The 18,023-nt window shown below is 39.3% G+C and overlaps 1 protein-coding gene across 4 annotated transcripts in view; it reads right to left on the bottom strand.

The window, feature by feature from the left end:
* The window catches only part of syngap1a (synaptic Ras GTPase activating protein 1a), a 47,480-nt gene extending 30,109 nt beyond the window's left edge, over positions 1-17,371 (bottom strand). The window contains exons 1-5 of one of the 4 annotated variants that reach the window (XM_034705703.1): positions 16,348-17,371; positions 16,077-16,266; positions 13,211-13,314; positions 2,307-2,395; positions 1,998-2,119 (exon numbers count right to left, since the gene is read on the bottom strand). In XM_034705703.1, the coding sequence (XP_034561594.1) occupies positions 1,998-2,119; positions 2,307-2,395; positions 13,211-13,310 (311 nt within the window). In that variant the 5' untranslated portion in view covers positions 13,311-13,314; positions 16,077-16,266; positions 16,348-17,371. The remainder of the gene's footprint in view (positions 1-1,997; positions 2,120-2,306; positions 2,396-13,210; positions 13,315-16,076; positions 16,267-16,347) is intronic. The other 3 variants (XM_034705704.1, XM_034705702.1, XM_034705705.1) reach the window with 3 other exon arrangements.
* Positions 17,372-18,023: the final 652 nt, after the last annotated feature.

The raw sequence follows: 18,023 nt of genomic DNA, 5'->3' as shown, positions 1-18,023 counted from the left end.
GTAATTCCCCTTTTATTAGGCTGCCCTAATAAGTCTTGAAAGTCTTTTAAGCTGGTCCAACCAAAAAGCTGCAGTTTGAGAACTGACTAGAATTAGGAAGAGAGAACACATCGCTCTGGTACAAGGGTCTCTACGCTGGTTCTCCAAACAATTTAGAACAAAATCTAAAATCCTTCTTCTGACCTACAAAGCTCTTAATGGTCAGGCCCTATTACCCCTCTAGGACACTACGCTCCCAGCATGCAGGCATGCTTCTCATACCAAAAGTCTCTCAAAGTAGTCTGGGAGGTACGTCCTTCAGCTATCAGGCCATTCTGCTTTGGAATCATCTATCAGTCAGCATGAAGGAGGCAGACCATCTCCCTACTTTTAAGAGTAGGGTTAAACATTTCCCTGAATCTTAAAGTTAAGGCTTAACTAACATGAATCACTGTAAGCTACCTCTCAATGTTGAAAAAATGCCGGCGGCTATGTTAAAAATACATTATTGAAGACATCATTGGTTCAAAGATGAAAGTTTTTTCACTGACTATTTGAAGACATTGATTAAATGACAGTGTTTGGACCAGATTTCACAGGCAAATCTTCTTCTGCCACGAGATTGTATTAAAGGGAAAGGTAAGGCTTGTCAATATAAAACCTATTACCCCACAGAAGATGCCAGTCAGGATGGCTCCATTGTTGAGAAACCAGTTATAGAATCAGCATAGAAGCTAGGCTATTGAATGCTGCAGACAGGGTCAATTTTGTAGCATAATTGATCTACTTTTAAAAAAGTCTCCCATGCAAACCCCACAAAGAAAGGCCCCATTCATGAGTCAAAGCAGGAACCCTCTTGCTGTGTGGCATCAGTTCTAAACACTGCACTACCATGCAGCGATAACTATCTGTTATCATGAGGAAAAAAGCTTTGTTGTTGGAAGATACTGAGAAAAATGAATCTGTTTTAGAAGGAAACCCAAGCCTGATGAGAAAATGAGTCAAGATCTTAAGAAAACTACCGAAAATGAGTTTTTATCTAGGAAAAAGGAGTGAAAAAATATATGAATGCATGACAGCTTTAAAGAACACGAGAAATGTCACAACCATGATCAGTACTCTCAGTATTAACTGCAAGATACAACAGTTGGACCATACTATATTCTTAAATAACAGAACACAATCAAGTCTGTTGAAAATAAGGAAAATCCAAGTTAGTACTGTTCTTGCTGCAGCTCAGAAAAATATGTAACCTCAGGCAGAAAAAAATAGAGTTTTCCATGAGGTATCATTTTCTAAAGTAGTCATAGCAATCCTAATGAAGTTACACTCAGTGCACAAAGCAGCATTTCAACAATCTGTGAAAGGCAAATGTTATTATCAGTGTCCACAGCAATTACGTATCTTCCCCACACGTGCACAAAAAGATTAGATGTTACCAGCACTTTGTATGACATTGTGACAAGAATTAAATAAAAAAATCGTCAAAATGTCTAAGAATTGTGATGGGTCTCTGATTCCGTCTGCGAGGAGTGTGAACATTCTCCACAGCATTGTGTGGGTTTCTGCAATGCGCTCCAGTTTCCTCCCACAGTCCAAGATGATTGTCCAGAGGAACAAAGAGTCATTGCTGTCATAATTTTTGTGTGTTATTTTGTCTGATCACATAATTTCAGTTTGATCTTGTCGTACATGCATCAGCAAGCCTTTTGAATACTTATTATGGACGTCAGAAATAGGTGCATCTTAAACTTGTGCTGGTAACAAGACAGTTTCTCACAAGAAATTCGACCATGAGCTTTCAAGTCAATCATAGCATCTTAATATACATTGAGTTTCTAACACCAGATTTATCTCAGACAGGATTATATGGATAGAGTGGTGATAAACGTGCAACCAGTCAATTTGTGTTTCCTAGCTTTACCCTAGCACACTGGGACAGGCTTCCCCAATGTGACACTGAGTTAGAAAACTATACTGGCACCGTCTGAACAGTTTATAAAGGGAAGGTTACTTACCTCTCTTGGTCGGCACTACGAAACCGGGGCAGAATCATTTGTCTGAAGCTGCTGGTCCTGTCCAACTTGGGCTGACTTTTGGCCCTCTTGATGGAGCCCTTCAATCTTCGATTGAGGAAACTCTGAACATTCAATAAAGTAAGAAATAAAAAAGTTTACATGAGCACAGCCCCTTGTCCCCACTTCTGGAGCAAAATGCATAAAAAAAATATCCAACATTTACCAGGACAGTGAAGTAAATGTGAGCAGAAAGCTACCGTATGCCCCACACTCGAATGAGGAGAGCGTGACAGACAGTGTGGTACTCACCGGCTGTCTGAAGGGCTGTGGGGTGGCATTTGGAGGAGTTTCCATGCTTGACTGCCTTACAGAGGCAAAACTTGCCCTGCGAGATTGGTCTATGAGAGAAGAGTGCCATACGAAAACAAAAATGAGAGAGAAATCCATAAATAAGAACACAGACATTACAAACAATAAATAATCTAACCCAGTCACCAACACCAGGTGTGAAAAGTCCTTAATGTTCTATTCTATTTCATATTCTTTTTTTTTTTGTCCTTTCATTTCAAATTTGATACCATCCATAATGTAATGCATTGGAAAATAAGGTTTTAAAAAATGAACTGTGCAAACTACCAGAGAGTCAGACTCATGAGATGCTGTGTGTTGTGTTATTTGGTTTCTTTTTCTTAGCTTGCACAGACCCCCTAAAAAAATCTGTACCATAATTGTTACGTCCAACTGTGTTTGAAAGCCACAAATTGAAAAGTAGGATACAATCTAAAAACAAAATTAAGCATCTTTTGGATTTCATTACTTTCAACAGAACTCAATGAACTTTTCAATTTATCTTTGAATAAAAAATTATATTTTGAGCTTAAAAATGCTCGAAAAAATGATGTGAAAATGGATTAACAATGGTACAGCTCACATGATCATACAGCCATAACCATGATATCATGATATAAATAACTCAAATGGTTGTATCTTTTATATATGTTTTTAATTAAGTAATCTTTGTTCCATTAATACAATCTTACTTAATAGTACAATACCTTGCACTCTTCATAGTCAGTTAGGAAGGACATTTTACTGTAATTCAACAACTTGTTACACTTTGCATTACCTTGCAGCTGCTTGTGCCACAAATAGAAAGGGAGGTAATATTTAAAAAAGCATTACAAACACATGATAATCACAAACAAGCTACCAGCACATCAACAATGCAGAAAAGTAGGTGTAAGCAAAGCTAACCAACAAGGACAGACAGCTACAGCCTCCAGAAAGCACAAAGAACAGTGTGACAGACTGATAGACACTTGGATGCTTTCATCAGCCTTCAAATGGAAAAACTTTATATCTGTAGCCAGGAAGAATTGACAAAAAAAACTGACACGAGAGCTATATTGGACTCTTCTATGGTCTAAATAAGTAACAAGCTCTGCTGAGTCATCTTGAACTGTGTGGTCTTTGTCTGACTTTGGGCTTGTGCAAACTCTGGAACATGGTGATGCATCTATACAAGTATAGACAGCCATCCATAGGGAAACAGTTTAAACAGTACATGTACACGACTGTGTGTTGGCTAAAAAGATGAAGTCAATACAAAGGGAAGGCGCATCATTGAGAGGAATACACCCCACACACGTCTTGTAAATCCTTGTCTCTACAAACGCAGGCAAAGAGATGCCAATGGGTTTTTTAAACAGGTCATAAAATATATGAGCATACTTCTATGGGATATTTTCAAAGTGCGGATTTCCTCAGCTCAGTCGGTAATGGTATACGGACAAGAATACTGGATGCTTGTGTTACACTAAAATCAACAGTAGTGGCAAGAAGAAAGCTAACTGCTTTATTTCCTCGTCAAAATCTAGACCCACTTGCCCAATTTGTCCAGAAATTAGAACATGGGTTCCCCTCTTGTTTAATGAACAAACATCTAACTCAAGTTTATGAGGCTAAAACCTGGGAACACATACTCCTAATTTACTAGTTAACTTACCCGCTGACAGCTGTCTATTAGCTGCACCTGTATGCTTAGCTCAAAGGTGGTAGCTGAACCTTGAATAATCTTTGTGATATTGACACAAAGTGAATATTACTTCTGACTTTTCAGCTGAGCCCACAGGGAGTTTTTGAAAATAAAATGTGCCGATCCAAAGCACAGTGGTGCCGCAGCAGGAAGCAGGAAGATGCTGCGGCAGCTTTACTACAGTGTGCTGAAAAGGACAAAATAGTATGTGATTTTGAAAACATGGGTAATTTTACACCTTAACCACTTCAGGATTATCTCATAATGTTGACAGTCCTACATATAAGGTCTGCTGATCTGGAGCAACTGCATTAGTTGTAGGAAGTTGTAGGAGATGTAGGAAAAAAAACAACTTAATAGTTCCACACTTAACAAGAAACCAGCAAACAAGATCTTAGGCAGAGTGAAAAATAAGATGATGAAGACAAAAAAAAGTGAAATCAGTCAGATTATCTAGCTAGTATTACAACTACATGCAGTATAGGGACTGTAATTGGAGAAATACAAAGGGACAAAAGCATGTCTGAAGGTCAAATTCAACAGACTTTAAAAAAACCAACATTTTCAAGCTAGAGTTTCTCTTTTATAGTCATATTATTTGACTTTTATGCATTTAAAACATGACTGATTTATCAAATCGACCATCAGATATTTAAAAACTGTTGTTGATATGTCACAGATTTAGTGCTCAGATCACTTGAAGGAGCTTTAAAAAGATGACATGGTATCCACGCATGTGATGCCTGACTGCAACAACCTGCTAAGTCCTCACCTGAACCTTCCTGGCAGCAAAACTACTAACTCCTAACTCCTAACTGCATGAAGGCATGGAAATCTTTACTCTGCCTGTGATTGGCTAGTTGTCATTGCCTTCATTGGTTGGGGTTTGTTAGTTTCAGCCATAAATAGTGAGATGGGTAAGGGTTAAGGTAAGACTGCTAGGATGAGCCAATCAGAGCCTTAGAAGGGGGGCTTGCTTGTACAAATGAAAAAAAAGAAGAGCTACTGCACAACTCTGTGTTTAGATGAAGCTTCGGTGGATGCAGAACTTGGGGGGAAAAGGAAGACTTGCAATAGATTGAACATAGCCAGCTCCGAATGGATATATAAAAGGCTCAATGTGGGCACAGATTTAGCCTAATGGTAAGGTACAGCAGGCGGCCTGGGTTCAATTCCAGCTTGCAGCCCCTTTCCTGCATGTATCTCCCCGTTTCCTGCTCTATCACTGTGCTCTCCGCTCTAATAAAAGGTGTAAGAACATAAAAGATATTAAAAAAAATACATAAATAAATAAATAAAAAGAGAAAAAAGGTTTGTTGTTGGGTTACAACACTTGACACTTATTTGCAGGTGCTCATACACCATAAAAACCTACAAAAATAGGCTTAGTAATCCATTTCTGCTGGTAGATCCCCTTGAATCCGACACATTTGGTCCTCTTAACATGAAAACGTGACAGTGTCTCGTGTTGGTATTCATTCTCCTCTTCTATTTTTGTCTGCGATTGATCCATTGCAGCTATTTATTTAGAAATTACCCATTACCCTCAGGAGCTCCTTTTTTTCCCTCTGCAACAGAGAATCAAGACACTCTGTCATCCTATGATTTCCTTGCTCCCAAAGCCTGTAAATAGGCGACTCTCCAGGTTTCTATTCTGAATCCCAGCTAATTGTTTGGTATCCATGGAAACAACTCCAAGGGCTTCTACTTGAACTACAGAAGATATTGGCACACAACAGCACAATAAAGATGATAAAAAACACTAAGTTACATGCTGCAAAACACTGTGGTTCTGGTAAGATGCGTGTGAGTGAACTAATAAGACCTATCAGCTGCCCACGAGGTGAATCTTTTCGTACTGAAGGATATATTGCAGTTTCCTTTGTGTCTCATCAGATGCAGAGCTACATTGATGGATCGAACGGCCCTGCAGAGGAATATAAAGCATATTTCTGTTTTTTAATCTGCCACTGAAACAGTCACTTGCAATGTGTGGTTCTTTAAGTAAACGTGACACATTAGAACACATGGATGCGTTCACATGGGCTATTCTGAATGTAAATTGCTGTCAGGATGGAGTGTGTGGGTGGCAACAGCCTCTAGCTAACAGTGATACAGAGGGAGAGGAAGACAGAGAGAGGAAGACTGTGAGTGGGAGTAGGAGAAACATACTCAACCTTTAGCATATATCTCTCTATTAATACACATTTAGAAACTTTGTTTTCTTTTCAATAAATTGATTAAATCAAAACCTTTTTTCACGGGATGGGTTTATTATAGAGAAAGTGTGAGGATGAAATGCACCATCAGTTAAACTAAGTGGTGTAAACATAAGCAGCCCGATCAAAAGCAAACAATTAAACTGATTATAAAATCTATTATTTTAAAGGGTGTTTGATAGAAAAAGATTGGTTTATAATAAAGAGCATTTCGGTCCTGGCTATGACAAGATCAATCCAAATTAAGAACATTCACTAGATCAATATTACTAGATTATTAAGTTCTCTCCACCATCAGTTAAATTAATTTGTTACCTCACTTTTTACCACCATACGCTGACATTATGGTACTTACATAACAGGACGACTGCTGCTCTATGGCTCTATATGGAGTCAACGAGAGTCATCAGTCATGTTTGCAGCATTGTTAGGCTGTACACTGGCACTACAGTGGTTTGAAGCTAAATGCTAACACCAGCATGCTAATTATGACAACCTAAGCATCCCAAAATAATGCTTCTTGAGCAGATACTTGGTGTACAGTGGGTTCATAATGGGGAGTAAACCATTAGGCATACTCTGAGGGCTGCAGAGAATATCAACATGTTTAAAAGCTAACTCAAATCCTATACATGTTTAGTCTCGCTTTTAACTGAGTCTTATTCTATCTTACCTTATTTACTTATTATCTAAATCAAATTTAAGTCTATCTTTAAAGTCATACACTGTCTTATTTTAAATTAATATATATAAGTATATATTATAATTTCACTTTATTTTAAATGTGTTTGTATTAATCAATTTATTGTGGATTCCCTAATTATCTATTTAGTTATCAATTTAATCTTATTATTTTATTCCACTTACTTTTTTGGATTACCTCTCAGATTTATTATATTTTAATCTGTTTTACTTTGCTGTATTTACTTGTAGTGTAGCATCTTAAATATTAACTGGTTTAATCTTATAGTGTTTTATTATGTTATTAATTTATTTTAATAGTTTAGTTTAATTTTCTATCTTGAGTTCCAACATCTTATTTTATCTCCAGTGTTTCCTCATTAAGATGTCATGTCTCATGAACATTTCCTCGGTCTTGTTTTGTATTTTTAATTGGTTCTATCTAATAACTACTTTTTTTTATGTACAGAACTTTGTGTTATACCATTGTTGTATAACAGTGTATTACAAATAAAGTCTGGTTGATCAATTGATTCTGACTCTATTGGCTCTATTGAAACTATCTGTATAATTAGGATGATTTTGACATGCACACAGGGAATGGAGGAGAAACATGCATCTGGTAAAAAAAAGAAAATAAATTCTGTTGCAGTGGGACAGCTCCAGAAAGATGTTAGAAACCACTTTTGGTTAACTTATCATTCACACTGCTCAAACAGTATCCTATAAAAATTAGCATGTGGTCATACAAACTGTAAAGAATTAGGATGCATTTTAAATTCGGGACAAGTGCACATTACATTATGTTTGACTCTACATACTCACACTGTAGAGTCAGATTGTAAGCCCTCACTTGAGTGTTTAGATTGTACATGGGAGATAGGGACGGAGCATTGGCAACTGTAGATAAAGTTTCCTTTAAAAAAAACTTGAAAAACATCACAAAAAATTGATCTGTGAAATCTATCTGCAATATAGGGCTCTATGGCATCAGCCACAACATTGAGGTCTATAATAAATGCTATTTTTATGAAGCTTTAACATTTTGAGTGTTTGTTGACATGGTCTGAAAGGCGATGTTCTACTTTATATCTACCGTTGAAGTCATAATGAGCAGTGGTGGTATACTGGTGTGCATCGTGTTAGAAGGAGTTTCTAATATTTTGCCCAGTCCATTCACATAAATGAGGGGTGCCATGGTGCTTTCAGTCACAGTTTGCCATATTGTGCAGGCACAATCAGGAAAAAAGCCACTGTGCGAGAGTATGCTGTCTGTCATGCCAGCAACCAATCAGTCGGGAGCAGCTGATCAGGCCATTATCAGCTCTAGTGCCCCCATATGCACTGAAGGGCTAACAACGCACAAAAATTCAGCCCAATTTCAAAATCGGATGTGTGGATCAAAAGTTGGTTCGGAAATAGTCTCTATCACACACTGTATGCTTGGCCTGAGAGGACTTCCAGACACAGATAACACACACACACCTCGGTATGCCTGATCTCCAGCAACCAAAAACAAGTGACTCACAGACAGGCCTGTTTGGGGCAGATGTCACATTGATTTCATATAATAGTGTCTGTAATTACCACATTACATGTAGTAAATACTGTTTATGTCAACAACAGACTGGTAATTAATGCTGGAAATTTACAATGATCTGACAGCTTGATGTCCAGAACAATATCTGAGTGTGTGTGTGTGTGTGTGTGTGTGTGTGTGTGTGTGTGTGTGTGTGTGTGTGTGTGTGTGTGTGTGTGTATATGGAGCTCCTGCTGGGTGTTTACCTCTGGTGCTGCCCTGACGCAGTAATGCAATATGAAATGACACACTGGGACGCCAATATTACACCGTCGTGGATCAATGTGAAATACAAAGGTGTAATGATGGCAGAGCTGGATTGTAGACTCACTGTTGCAGACTCGTAATATGAAAAGAGCTTTAGATATTAATGGTGGGGCTAGAAGAAAAATTATGATATACTGATGATCTCCACTTTAATCATTGCATCCATGCTTTGATTCTGCTTTTTACATAAATATTATAAATACTTTGTGTTTGTGTTGGAACTAGGTTAAGTTGGCTCCTTATAATCTTTGACAGGTAGCACAAGAGGAAAGCAGTAAAATGTTTTTGATTTGTTCAAATTGACTCTCAAAGCCACCACTTAACTTTATAAGTGCTAGTCAAAGAAAATGAATGCTTTTTGCCAAGGCACATTGGGTTGAAAACGGTTCAAATGCCATCTTAAATTCATCACAGCAGTTGAAAACCACAGACAGGTTAAATGTGTGCAGAAAGGTGAGGCTGTTCATTAACCGCAAACTGTCCACACAATCATCCAGCATGACTGACAGAAGAAAAAACCTCACAGCTTCAACCATGCTGCTTCATGACATGCTGGCAGCATCGCCTCGGGAGGTTTGACATGGTCGAAGTGTGAGCAGTGCTTTACAAAACGTAAGATGAGATTGGGGATGCCAAGCACACAGAGAAAACGGCTGCTAGCATATAAAAGCTGCTCAATGGAGTTAAGTCTTGTCTTGCGATGTCTGGCAGAAAACATTCGCAAGGTTTAGTCACCGTATTTGTGAGGAACCTGTTGTCACTAATGTCGTGCTCAGGAAAGGGTGTTCATGTTTTTATAATATCAGACTGTTTTGTTGTGCTTGGATCTTAAAGCTGGGGTTGGTAGTCAGATGTAGTTACACTTTTTGTTATACTGGTTAAAATGATCATTATGTCCCGATGGCAATCAATACATAATGTGTTCTTAAAAAAGAGCGGAAAAAAAAGCTGCTTTCTACAGCCGGAGTAAAACCTGGGAAAACACCAACCAATCCCTGCCATCAGGAGCCAAATCGTGAGACCAATCAAATCCCGCCCTGCCGTTCTGCCCGCCTCCTGCCTGACATTGTTTGTGTTTTTAACTTTCGCTATGATAATGTTTTGGTGTTTTCTTACCTCTGAGTGAGACATGAGTTGACATAGTGCAAAACACAAACAATGTGCTGAGGACCGGTATTGAATCAGTCAGGATCAAATGGTCCCGAATCAGCAGCGTCATTTTGGAGGAGCTCCAAGGAGAGGGGGGAGGGGTTAGACGGAGTCCAGAGGAAATGCTACATTCAAATTCATGCTAGTTTTCCATGGCTACCAACCCTAGCTTTATGTCACAAAAATGTTGGGACTTAACGTTACAATTTTACTTTTAGATTGATTAGAAACTGAAGACAACGAACAGCAAATTATGCAAACATTTGATAACCTGTTAGCTGCAGTCAGACAACTGCCAACAAGCACTTCCTGCTAATATAATACTTAGCTTAAGTTAGAACTTTCAAAATTACAAAGGCTTTGAGTAAAAATACAGAGGGAAATCTGTCCATAGCCTATTTAAAATTCAAAACAACATTTTTGATGACCAATTAACCACGGTCAGATAACAGCTAGCATTAACATTCAACCATTTATTAGCTACTATTAGCTTGGATGAGACTCTGAAAGTCTGAACAATTTAAATAGGGATGAAATTTCAATGTTACAAATTAAAAAAACATATTTGATGACTTGTTGGCTAAGTTCAGTCGCATTCAACTTCTTACTGCTAATTTCACTGTTAGTGTAACATTGTTAATGATTCCACTTGCCCTTACACGTCATCTTTTGCTATATTTTGTCACTATTTGACGCATATTTCCATTATTTTGCTGTTGTAACAGTGTAAACACTATTCGTAAAGTAATCTTGTTAGCTCTCCACTGGGGCAGATGATTTGTGTGTAACGAGAGCACCCTCTGCTGGGGCCCTCTGCAGACCTAAGCGGTGGAACCTGTGTATCGTTGCCATCTGCAGCTGTATCCTGTCCCTGTGATAGGTGGTGCTGTATCAAGCTCTGCTAATACACATTAAAATGATGATGACAATATGGTTTATGCACCTTTTACCTTTGAGAGAATATCTAAGTTTAATGGCAAACACTTTTGTGGAGTTACTGCTTTGTCGTAGAGTAACTTAAACTCCCCACGTTGTTGTGTTTTGCTAGCTAAAGCGCCATTGATCTCCGTGGTGTAGCATGTTAACCAACAATTAGCCCAATATTTTCTTCCTCTGTTTTTTAAATTTGCTGGAGCGTATTACCACAAAAGTAGCCTTGAGAGACCTAAATTTCTTCTGTTTCTATCAGAATAAACAGCAGGCTGGTGCAAAAGCGAAAGGTTATGCCTGATCCGTCATACCAACTACATTAGCTAATTAGTAAAATACTGAAAGCTAAGAGTATTAGAGAAGTGATTCACTCCTTTGTAAAGAAGTAAATTCCTTACAAATGTAGCTCAGAAATAACTGTGGATAAAACAGTGCCCTAAAATGCGACCCAAGCATGTTTCAGTGACATAATTAGCTAGATTTCATTGTTAACTTTCTAGGTTTTCAGCTCTCGAGCAATAAAAGCCATGCAATGTTGGGGCCACATTGTTTCGATTTCTGAATATCTACTTATTGCTAAGCAATACAGCACAAAACAACGCGATGCAACGCAATACCAAACACCTGCATGTTGTTAGGACATGCTGTTGTGAAATGTTATCTAAGAAGAGGTTGAATAATATTATTAGCTGTTGATGAAGATACATGTATGTGGTTTCAGCTTGTCATATGGTCTAATTAGCCATTGGTGGCTTGAAAAGATACAATTGTCAGATACCTAACAACTTAAAAATAACTTTAGTTAAACATAACATAGCAGTACTGTTCCCAACCCTGAGTGTTGAGAAAAATGGCCGCCTTGTAAATATGATAAACTGTTTCATTAGTTTCACTAGTTAAATTTCCTTTTGAGTGATGACACTACCAGTCACAGAAAAACTAACCTGAAGACAAAGTATAGCTCCATTAGAAGCAACAACATACACACTGAAATGATGAAGGCACTAATGTAAAAGTTGAGCTAAAAAGGGACGAGTGACACTTCTGACTGGGTTCAGAGACACTTTAGTACTATGTTTAGAAGCAGCACTGTCATCAAGAAAATATAAAGTACACAGAAGTGGCAGAGCCGCAGTATTTGAAAGCAGAGGTGGGTGGAGGGGTTAAAGAAGCAGGGCCAGTGTAGGCGCCAGGGAGCCATGGGAAAGAATCTGATTTCAGCTTGAAAAACTAGCAAGCAGATTTTTTTTTGGAGGAACATAAAAAAGAGTGACTGCAGTGTCACAGAGAGTTTTCAAGGCTAACAAACCCAGATTTTTTTAATATGAATATCATTGACGTTGTTGAAATAACCTAAATGAACAATAAAATGTACAATGTCTTCATCACGTGTGGCTTCCAGCATTCCCACCTCTCTCCTTCCTGTCCTTCTGCCTGCCTGCCTGTGTGTGTGCGTGTGCGTCTGTGTGTGTGTTAGCTAGCCAAGGGTAGTGTGGCCTAGTTACCATAGGAACATGATCGTAGCTTGTGCACTGCTCTCCATCAAACTACCTTCATTTTCACTAATGTGTTCAGAAACATTATTGTGAGCTTTGAAAATGAACAGACAATAATTAAACAGCTAAAAACTGTCTAAATGAAGATCGAGCAGCAATTTCAAGCTCTTCACTCTGTTTTCTGAGATGATTTTTCTGTATTATCTCTCCACATGAATCACAGCTGAAAGTAATGTGTGTGTTTTTTACATTATACTGCCTCTTGTTTGTTTCTCAAAGTTGTATGGTGTGTGGGTCTTAATGTATTAAATGCAAGAACAGATTTACAAGCTGCGCTAACAATCTGAAAATTATTTCCTTTCCTGTCCCTGGAGGGAGAAGTAATGGCTGCTTTCATCTGGAGAAGTAAAGAGAGCATATTGAGGAGGAAGACTCAGAGAGTATCAAAGCTAGTGTAAAAGGCAAATGGTGCTATCAAACCTGGAGGATGTCAAAATAAAACTCTGGGAGTGTGACAAAGCAGGGCTCAGAGGGTGAGAAATGCTACGCTGGAGGACTGAGTGGTAAAATACCCTCAATATATGGAGGCACTGTTGTAAAGGTTTCATCGCGGTAAAAAGCACTGGAAAGCCATGGCAGAGAGAGAAAGAGCAGGACATCGCAGCTGAGGCTGGAGCATGTGTTAAACCGTCTATTAACCAGTAGTTACAGCTGTGTTGGTGGGGGCGACATATAAAAACATAGATATAACAGAGAAAATCATGTTATAGCGAGACAGACTGGAAAATAAGCTGCAGGGAAGTTAGATGACAGGAGTAAAAGTAGACTTCCACCAATGTGGGGCCGAACTGACTCACTTGGGGTTAAAACTCCAGGTCCGCCACAGCAAACCTCCGCTTGACCAACCAACCCAAACTGAGTTTGATGCGGCAGCCACGACTTTGAAGATGTGTCCATAAAGCTATATGGCACAGACACAAGGTTTTGTTTCTTAGTCTTTATAAGAAGTGGACCAATAGTCACATGCAACAACAAAGTCCAGATTGTATCTTGTTTATGGAAAGAAAAATGAACATTATTGTACACTGAAATTAAAACGTCAATGAAATTAAAAAGAATGTAGAAAATGCAACAAAACATGAACATATAAATCTATCATTTTGGACCCTGTCGGAAAAAGAAATGTAGCTTATGGCTAAAACTTTGATTAGAAATTGGGTTGCAACTTTTTTTACATCCTGCATGAAGTGGGATATTTTTTCATTTTAGTAGTAACACAACTCTCTTAGGATTTTGGAAATACCCTTAAAGCAACAGTATGTCTTTTTGAATTACCCTTTTTCAAGGATCATCTGGGATTGATATCTTTATGCTATTAATCCTTGTGACTCAAATGCAATGATAACACATAAGAGACAATGTGCCACAAAATCATCTGAGAACCAAAACCCAAGTACACAAACTACCCCAGCCACAGGAAACTGTGTACTTGAATTACCTGCAATATTCAACTGAACACAGCTGCCTTTTATAGCCTTGTGGGGTAAATGTCATGATGCTGCTTAACCACAAGCTGTTACTATGATTAATTGATTAGCATTCCCACTGACATATCAGTTTTCTCATTTCTTCTTTTGACTGAAATTCTGAAATTCAGCTCATCTCTGTCAAAAAACAGCCGGTATGTATCATAAAGACTGACTACTGTATATTCTTTCATGACAGTAGTCATGTAAGCCTCCATTTTATCGTAAATACAACTTTAGCCCACTTGTGTGCTAACCAGTAGTGGGAACAGAATAAATGGAGGGGGGTATGAGGAGAGGTTTATCAGTTCTACAGGAGGTAACAGTTGAATATTCTGAGGTAGTTTGTTGTTAGGCCGTTATAGGTGAAAACAGGCTCAGGAAGGAGAAGAATCACTGGAGGAGTTAAATTATTTCCTCCATGTTTTGGCTGCTCAAAAGGAATGAGAAGGGTAAAGAAAAATAGACATGGCCAGAGGCAAAGGAAAACATTTTGAGAAGATAGCAGGACAGGAGCAATTTTTTTTAAGAGAGAAAATTCAGACTGTCAAAGCCTTTCTGTCCTTGGCAGCGGAAGAAAGCTCCCACCATGCGTTGCATTGAAGATGGCTGAAGAGCAGCAGAATTATAACAGAAAAACTTGGTGTTGGAGTCGAATCAGCTCAATGCCGGCTGTCAGGCCCCCAGATGACAACTGTGGCAGAGCTGCAAGGAGTCCAGATTCTCAGCAGATCAGGAGGAACCAGAAAAGATTAGATTTCCATGAATCTCTCCCTTCTATAATGCAGCTAAACCAACAGTATGGTTCCCTTAAAAGTGTATATGATGGTTCATATCTTAAATACGTTTCATACTAAAGAGGAAGAGAAACATCCGCAAGGGCCAACCACTCAGAGTGGGATGGATTTATCTCTTTTTGTCAAGTGTGCAGTCGCAGAGTCACATTTCATTAACTGGAGATCTTCTCTACCCAGTGCTTTGGTTGCTAATGCAGGGGCCAACAATACAGAATCATACCATCTTTGAGGGTTATTAAAATCATACTTGTGCTGCATCAAAACGTATTCAATCGTACAGAAATGTGATCAGCCTGAAATCACAGATCTCTGTGGAAATTCCAGTAAAAGTGGGGCACATTTTTACAACATGGTGCCAATGGTGGTTATGAGCAATTGCACTTAAGGTAAATTGAATCAGGTTGCAAGAGTGTCAATCAACCTGTTCTTGCGACAACTGTACCTTTTGACAGTGGTGTGGTGTTCTATGCAGGGATCCAATTTAAAATCTCTTGTTATATTAATAACATAAATAAATATAAACTTATTAGCGTGGGGTAAGTAACACATGCTGCATTTTGTGCCATCATATCATAGACGATCTGATGTCCGTTATGTGTTTATAAGGCAAGTAAAGGCACCTTGCACACAAAACAAACTGAATCCCTGACACCTGGTTTGCAGCTTTACGCATGTGAGACTTCATGTCTGCTATTTTGTGCAAATAAGCAGACATCTCACCCAAGAAAACTGACTTCAAAATAGTTTGAAAGCAGATATAACAAAAGCCTATAATTAGTTAAAAGAAATCGAAAGAGAAAGAGAAAAAAAAGCTCAGCCCATAGCTTACTGCCCTGCAAGAAATCTGAGTGTAATCATCACTTCATAAGTGGGAAACCTCCATAAATGGTCCTATCAAATTTCCATCAGCCCACTGGAAGTGGAGGGGGCAGCCTCACAGTACAGCAAGCTAATCTGAACAAGAGCTCATTTTGCTTCTGTGCCAAATTCCCAAAGCAGCCTATAGAGGTTATTTTCTATATACTAAACATAAGTAGTTCCTATAAGATTGACCAGGAAAAAAAAAAAAACTAAAGACATTTTTCACTGGCACCAGGTTTTTATGCTTTACTTCTCCGTATTGGTATCATAATGTCCCACTTTCACTGAACTTATCACAGAGGACAACTGACCTGCAATGCATCACATACACTGAACCTGAGCACCTGAATGTGATGGTGATGGCGTTCACTTAAAAATATATACAGACCCGTGCTGCTTGTACTGAAAAAACACACCTGCTTAAAGTCAAGAAGTCAATCACCTTTAGCACCTTGATTAGAGTGAGATGTTGTGGATATTACATGCATTTCTAAGTTATCTGGAATAAGTCACTTTACTTTCTGAATGCAGACACTTACCCAGAATCACGGGACTTCCTGGAGAAGAAATTTTGCAAGCCTAGTCACATCTGTGGGTGCAGACTGACTCCGGTGGGCCCCCGGGGCACTTTGGATGGGGTTGAGGTTCCAGGTGCTTTTTGGGACAAAGGTAGAATCAGTTTGTGCAGACCTGAGCGACGGTTTCCAAATAAAAGGCCAGTGTTGTCCTCTGTGAGAGATAGATGTGTTTCAATCATTAGGGCCAATTTGCTGTGTTCAACGTGGGCAGCAGTTTCCTTCCTGCTCTCACCTATGCTGCAGTTTGTCCATACATGCCTCTGTCAGGTGTACTCTGGGCTCCAGTCACCTTCTGCTCAGTCCATCACTGAAGCCAAGGCTTTCCTCTCGGCTCTGTTGTGCAGCTCAGCAGTTCTCCCCTGCTTCTCCTGCCTCTCTTCTTTCTCAGCTCTCTGTCCTCCAACTATGGTACAATCCTGGATCTCAGTGCAGCTTCCTCGATAATAAAGACAATCTCTTCTGTAAATGGGTTTTGTCATCTTAATTGTTTGTCCAGGGCACATGTGACTCCAAACAGCCCCTGCTTCGCTTTACGATCAGGGAAAAAAATCTGAACTGTTAACGCGTTTGGTTTAACGATGTATCGAGTCAATTAGTTTATTATGTGCCACTTATAAGGGCATTAAAAACACTCTGCAGAGATTAACGACGCATTGATTGATTCTGTACGGTTACAACAAGCTGCACATAAATCATACTGAATGCTCAAAATGATCAAGGTGATAAGCCTGTAGGCGAAGCCAACTCTGGCCACAGAAATCTACTGCACATCACGCTCACCGAAATCAAAGAAGCGTAAAAAATAAATGTCCAAACAGGTATTTACGTGCAAAACCCCGAAGATGCGCGGCAACATCTGAGTAATATTTGATTTGGGCACATCTTTACGTGCTCCTTTCGCTTCCAACTCGGGTGATTTAATCGTGAAAGCGTCTGTAGTTCACCCTGCGTGACATAACGACATCCCCACAATCCAGAAATTCATAACGATGATGTGCATGGGGGGGAATCCGGTGCCAAAATTGCCGCGGTGTCCCTTGAGCTCGTGCAGTCCGTCCGTCACACCTAATTTTGATTTAGCAGCAGTGCGTTAAGGAAAAAAAAAAGGTGCTCGGTAAACGGAGAAATATCTCCCTTGAGGGTGGAGATAGCGCGCGAGATGGACAGAAACAGAAACCAACGCCTCCAAAGGCAGGCGAGTCCGCCCCGCGCTCTACCATCTCTGGAGTTTGTAACATCCGAAAATAACACGGAGCGATGACGGCCGGACGCCCACTGAGCCCCACTGAGTGATTAACATGGGAGTGAGGATGGGGAGTAGGCTATGACCAAGTTCAGATGAGTTACTTCTTGAAAACAAGGGGTTTTTAATTTATCTGCATGTGTTGGATGTTACACAAGGATCAAGTTTGCACCCAAGGAAAGTGTCCATGCACTAGGAAGACAGAAAATGCTGCTTTTTATACTTTTGGTAAATGTTTACGTCGTACAAAAAGTTATAACTAGTGCAAAAAAAACACGTTCACGTTCCATTGCAGATGTAATACAAGAGCAGATCCAGGGGGTGCCAAGGGGTGGCCATGAACCCCCTTTACAGTATTTCTCAATTGCTAAAATACTAAACCCTATTGTCTGAACCAAATTCCTTAGCGATCTGAACCCATGTATTGAATCAGTCACTCTTTTGGCAAAACCATAAGCACTTTTCACCTGTTAGACACAACTTGCAAACACATTCTCACTCACTGAAACACATGTTGCACTGTGATGCACTTGTGTTGCATAATGGTAGGAACAGGTAGCAAAAGTTAAACACATTTGAAGCACAGGTGTCACAGCTTAAACACAACCACTCAAAATTGATCACACTTGTGGCTCATGATGTGAGGAAACCAATATAAGCCAGTT

The sequence above is a fragment of the Notolabrus celidotus genome, chromosome 16, assembly GCF_009762535.1.
Source record: "Notolabrus celidotus isolate fNotCel1 chromosome 16, fNotCel1.pri, whole genome shotgun sequence".
Taxonomy (NCBI): Eukaryota; Metazoa; Chordata; class Actinopteri; order Labriformes; family Labridae; genus Notolabrus; species Notolabrus celidotus.
Note: the sequence above shows the minus strand (reverse complement) of the source record. Positions and strands in the feature narration are given on the sequence as shown.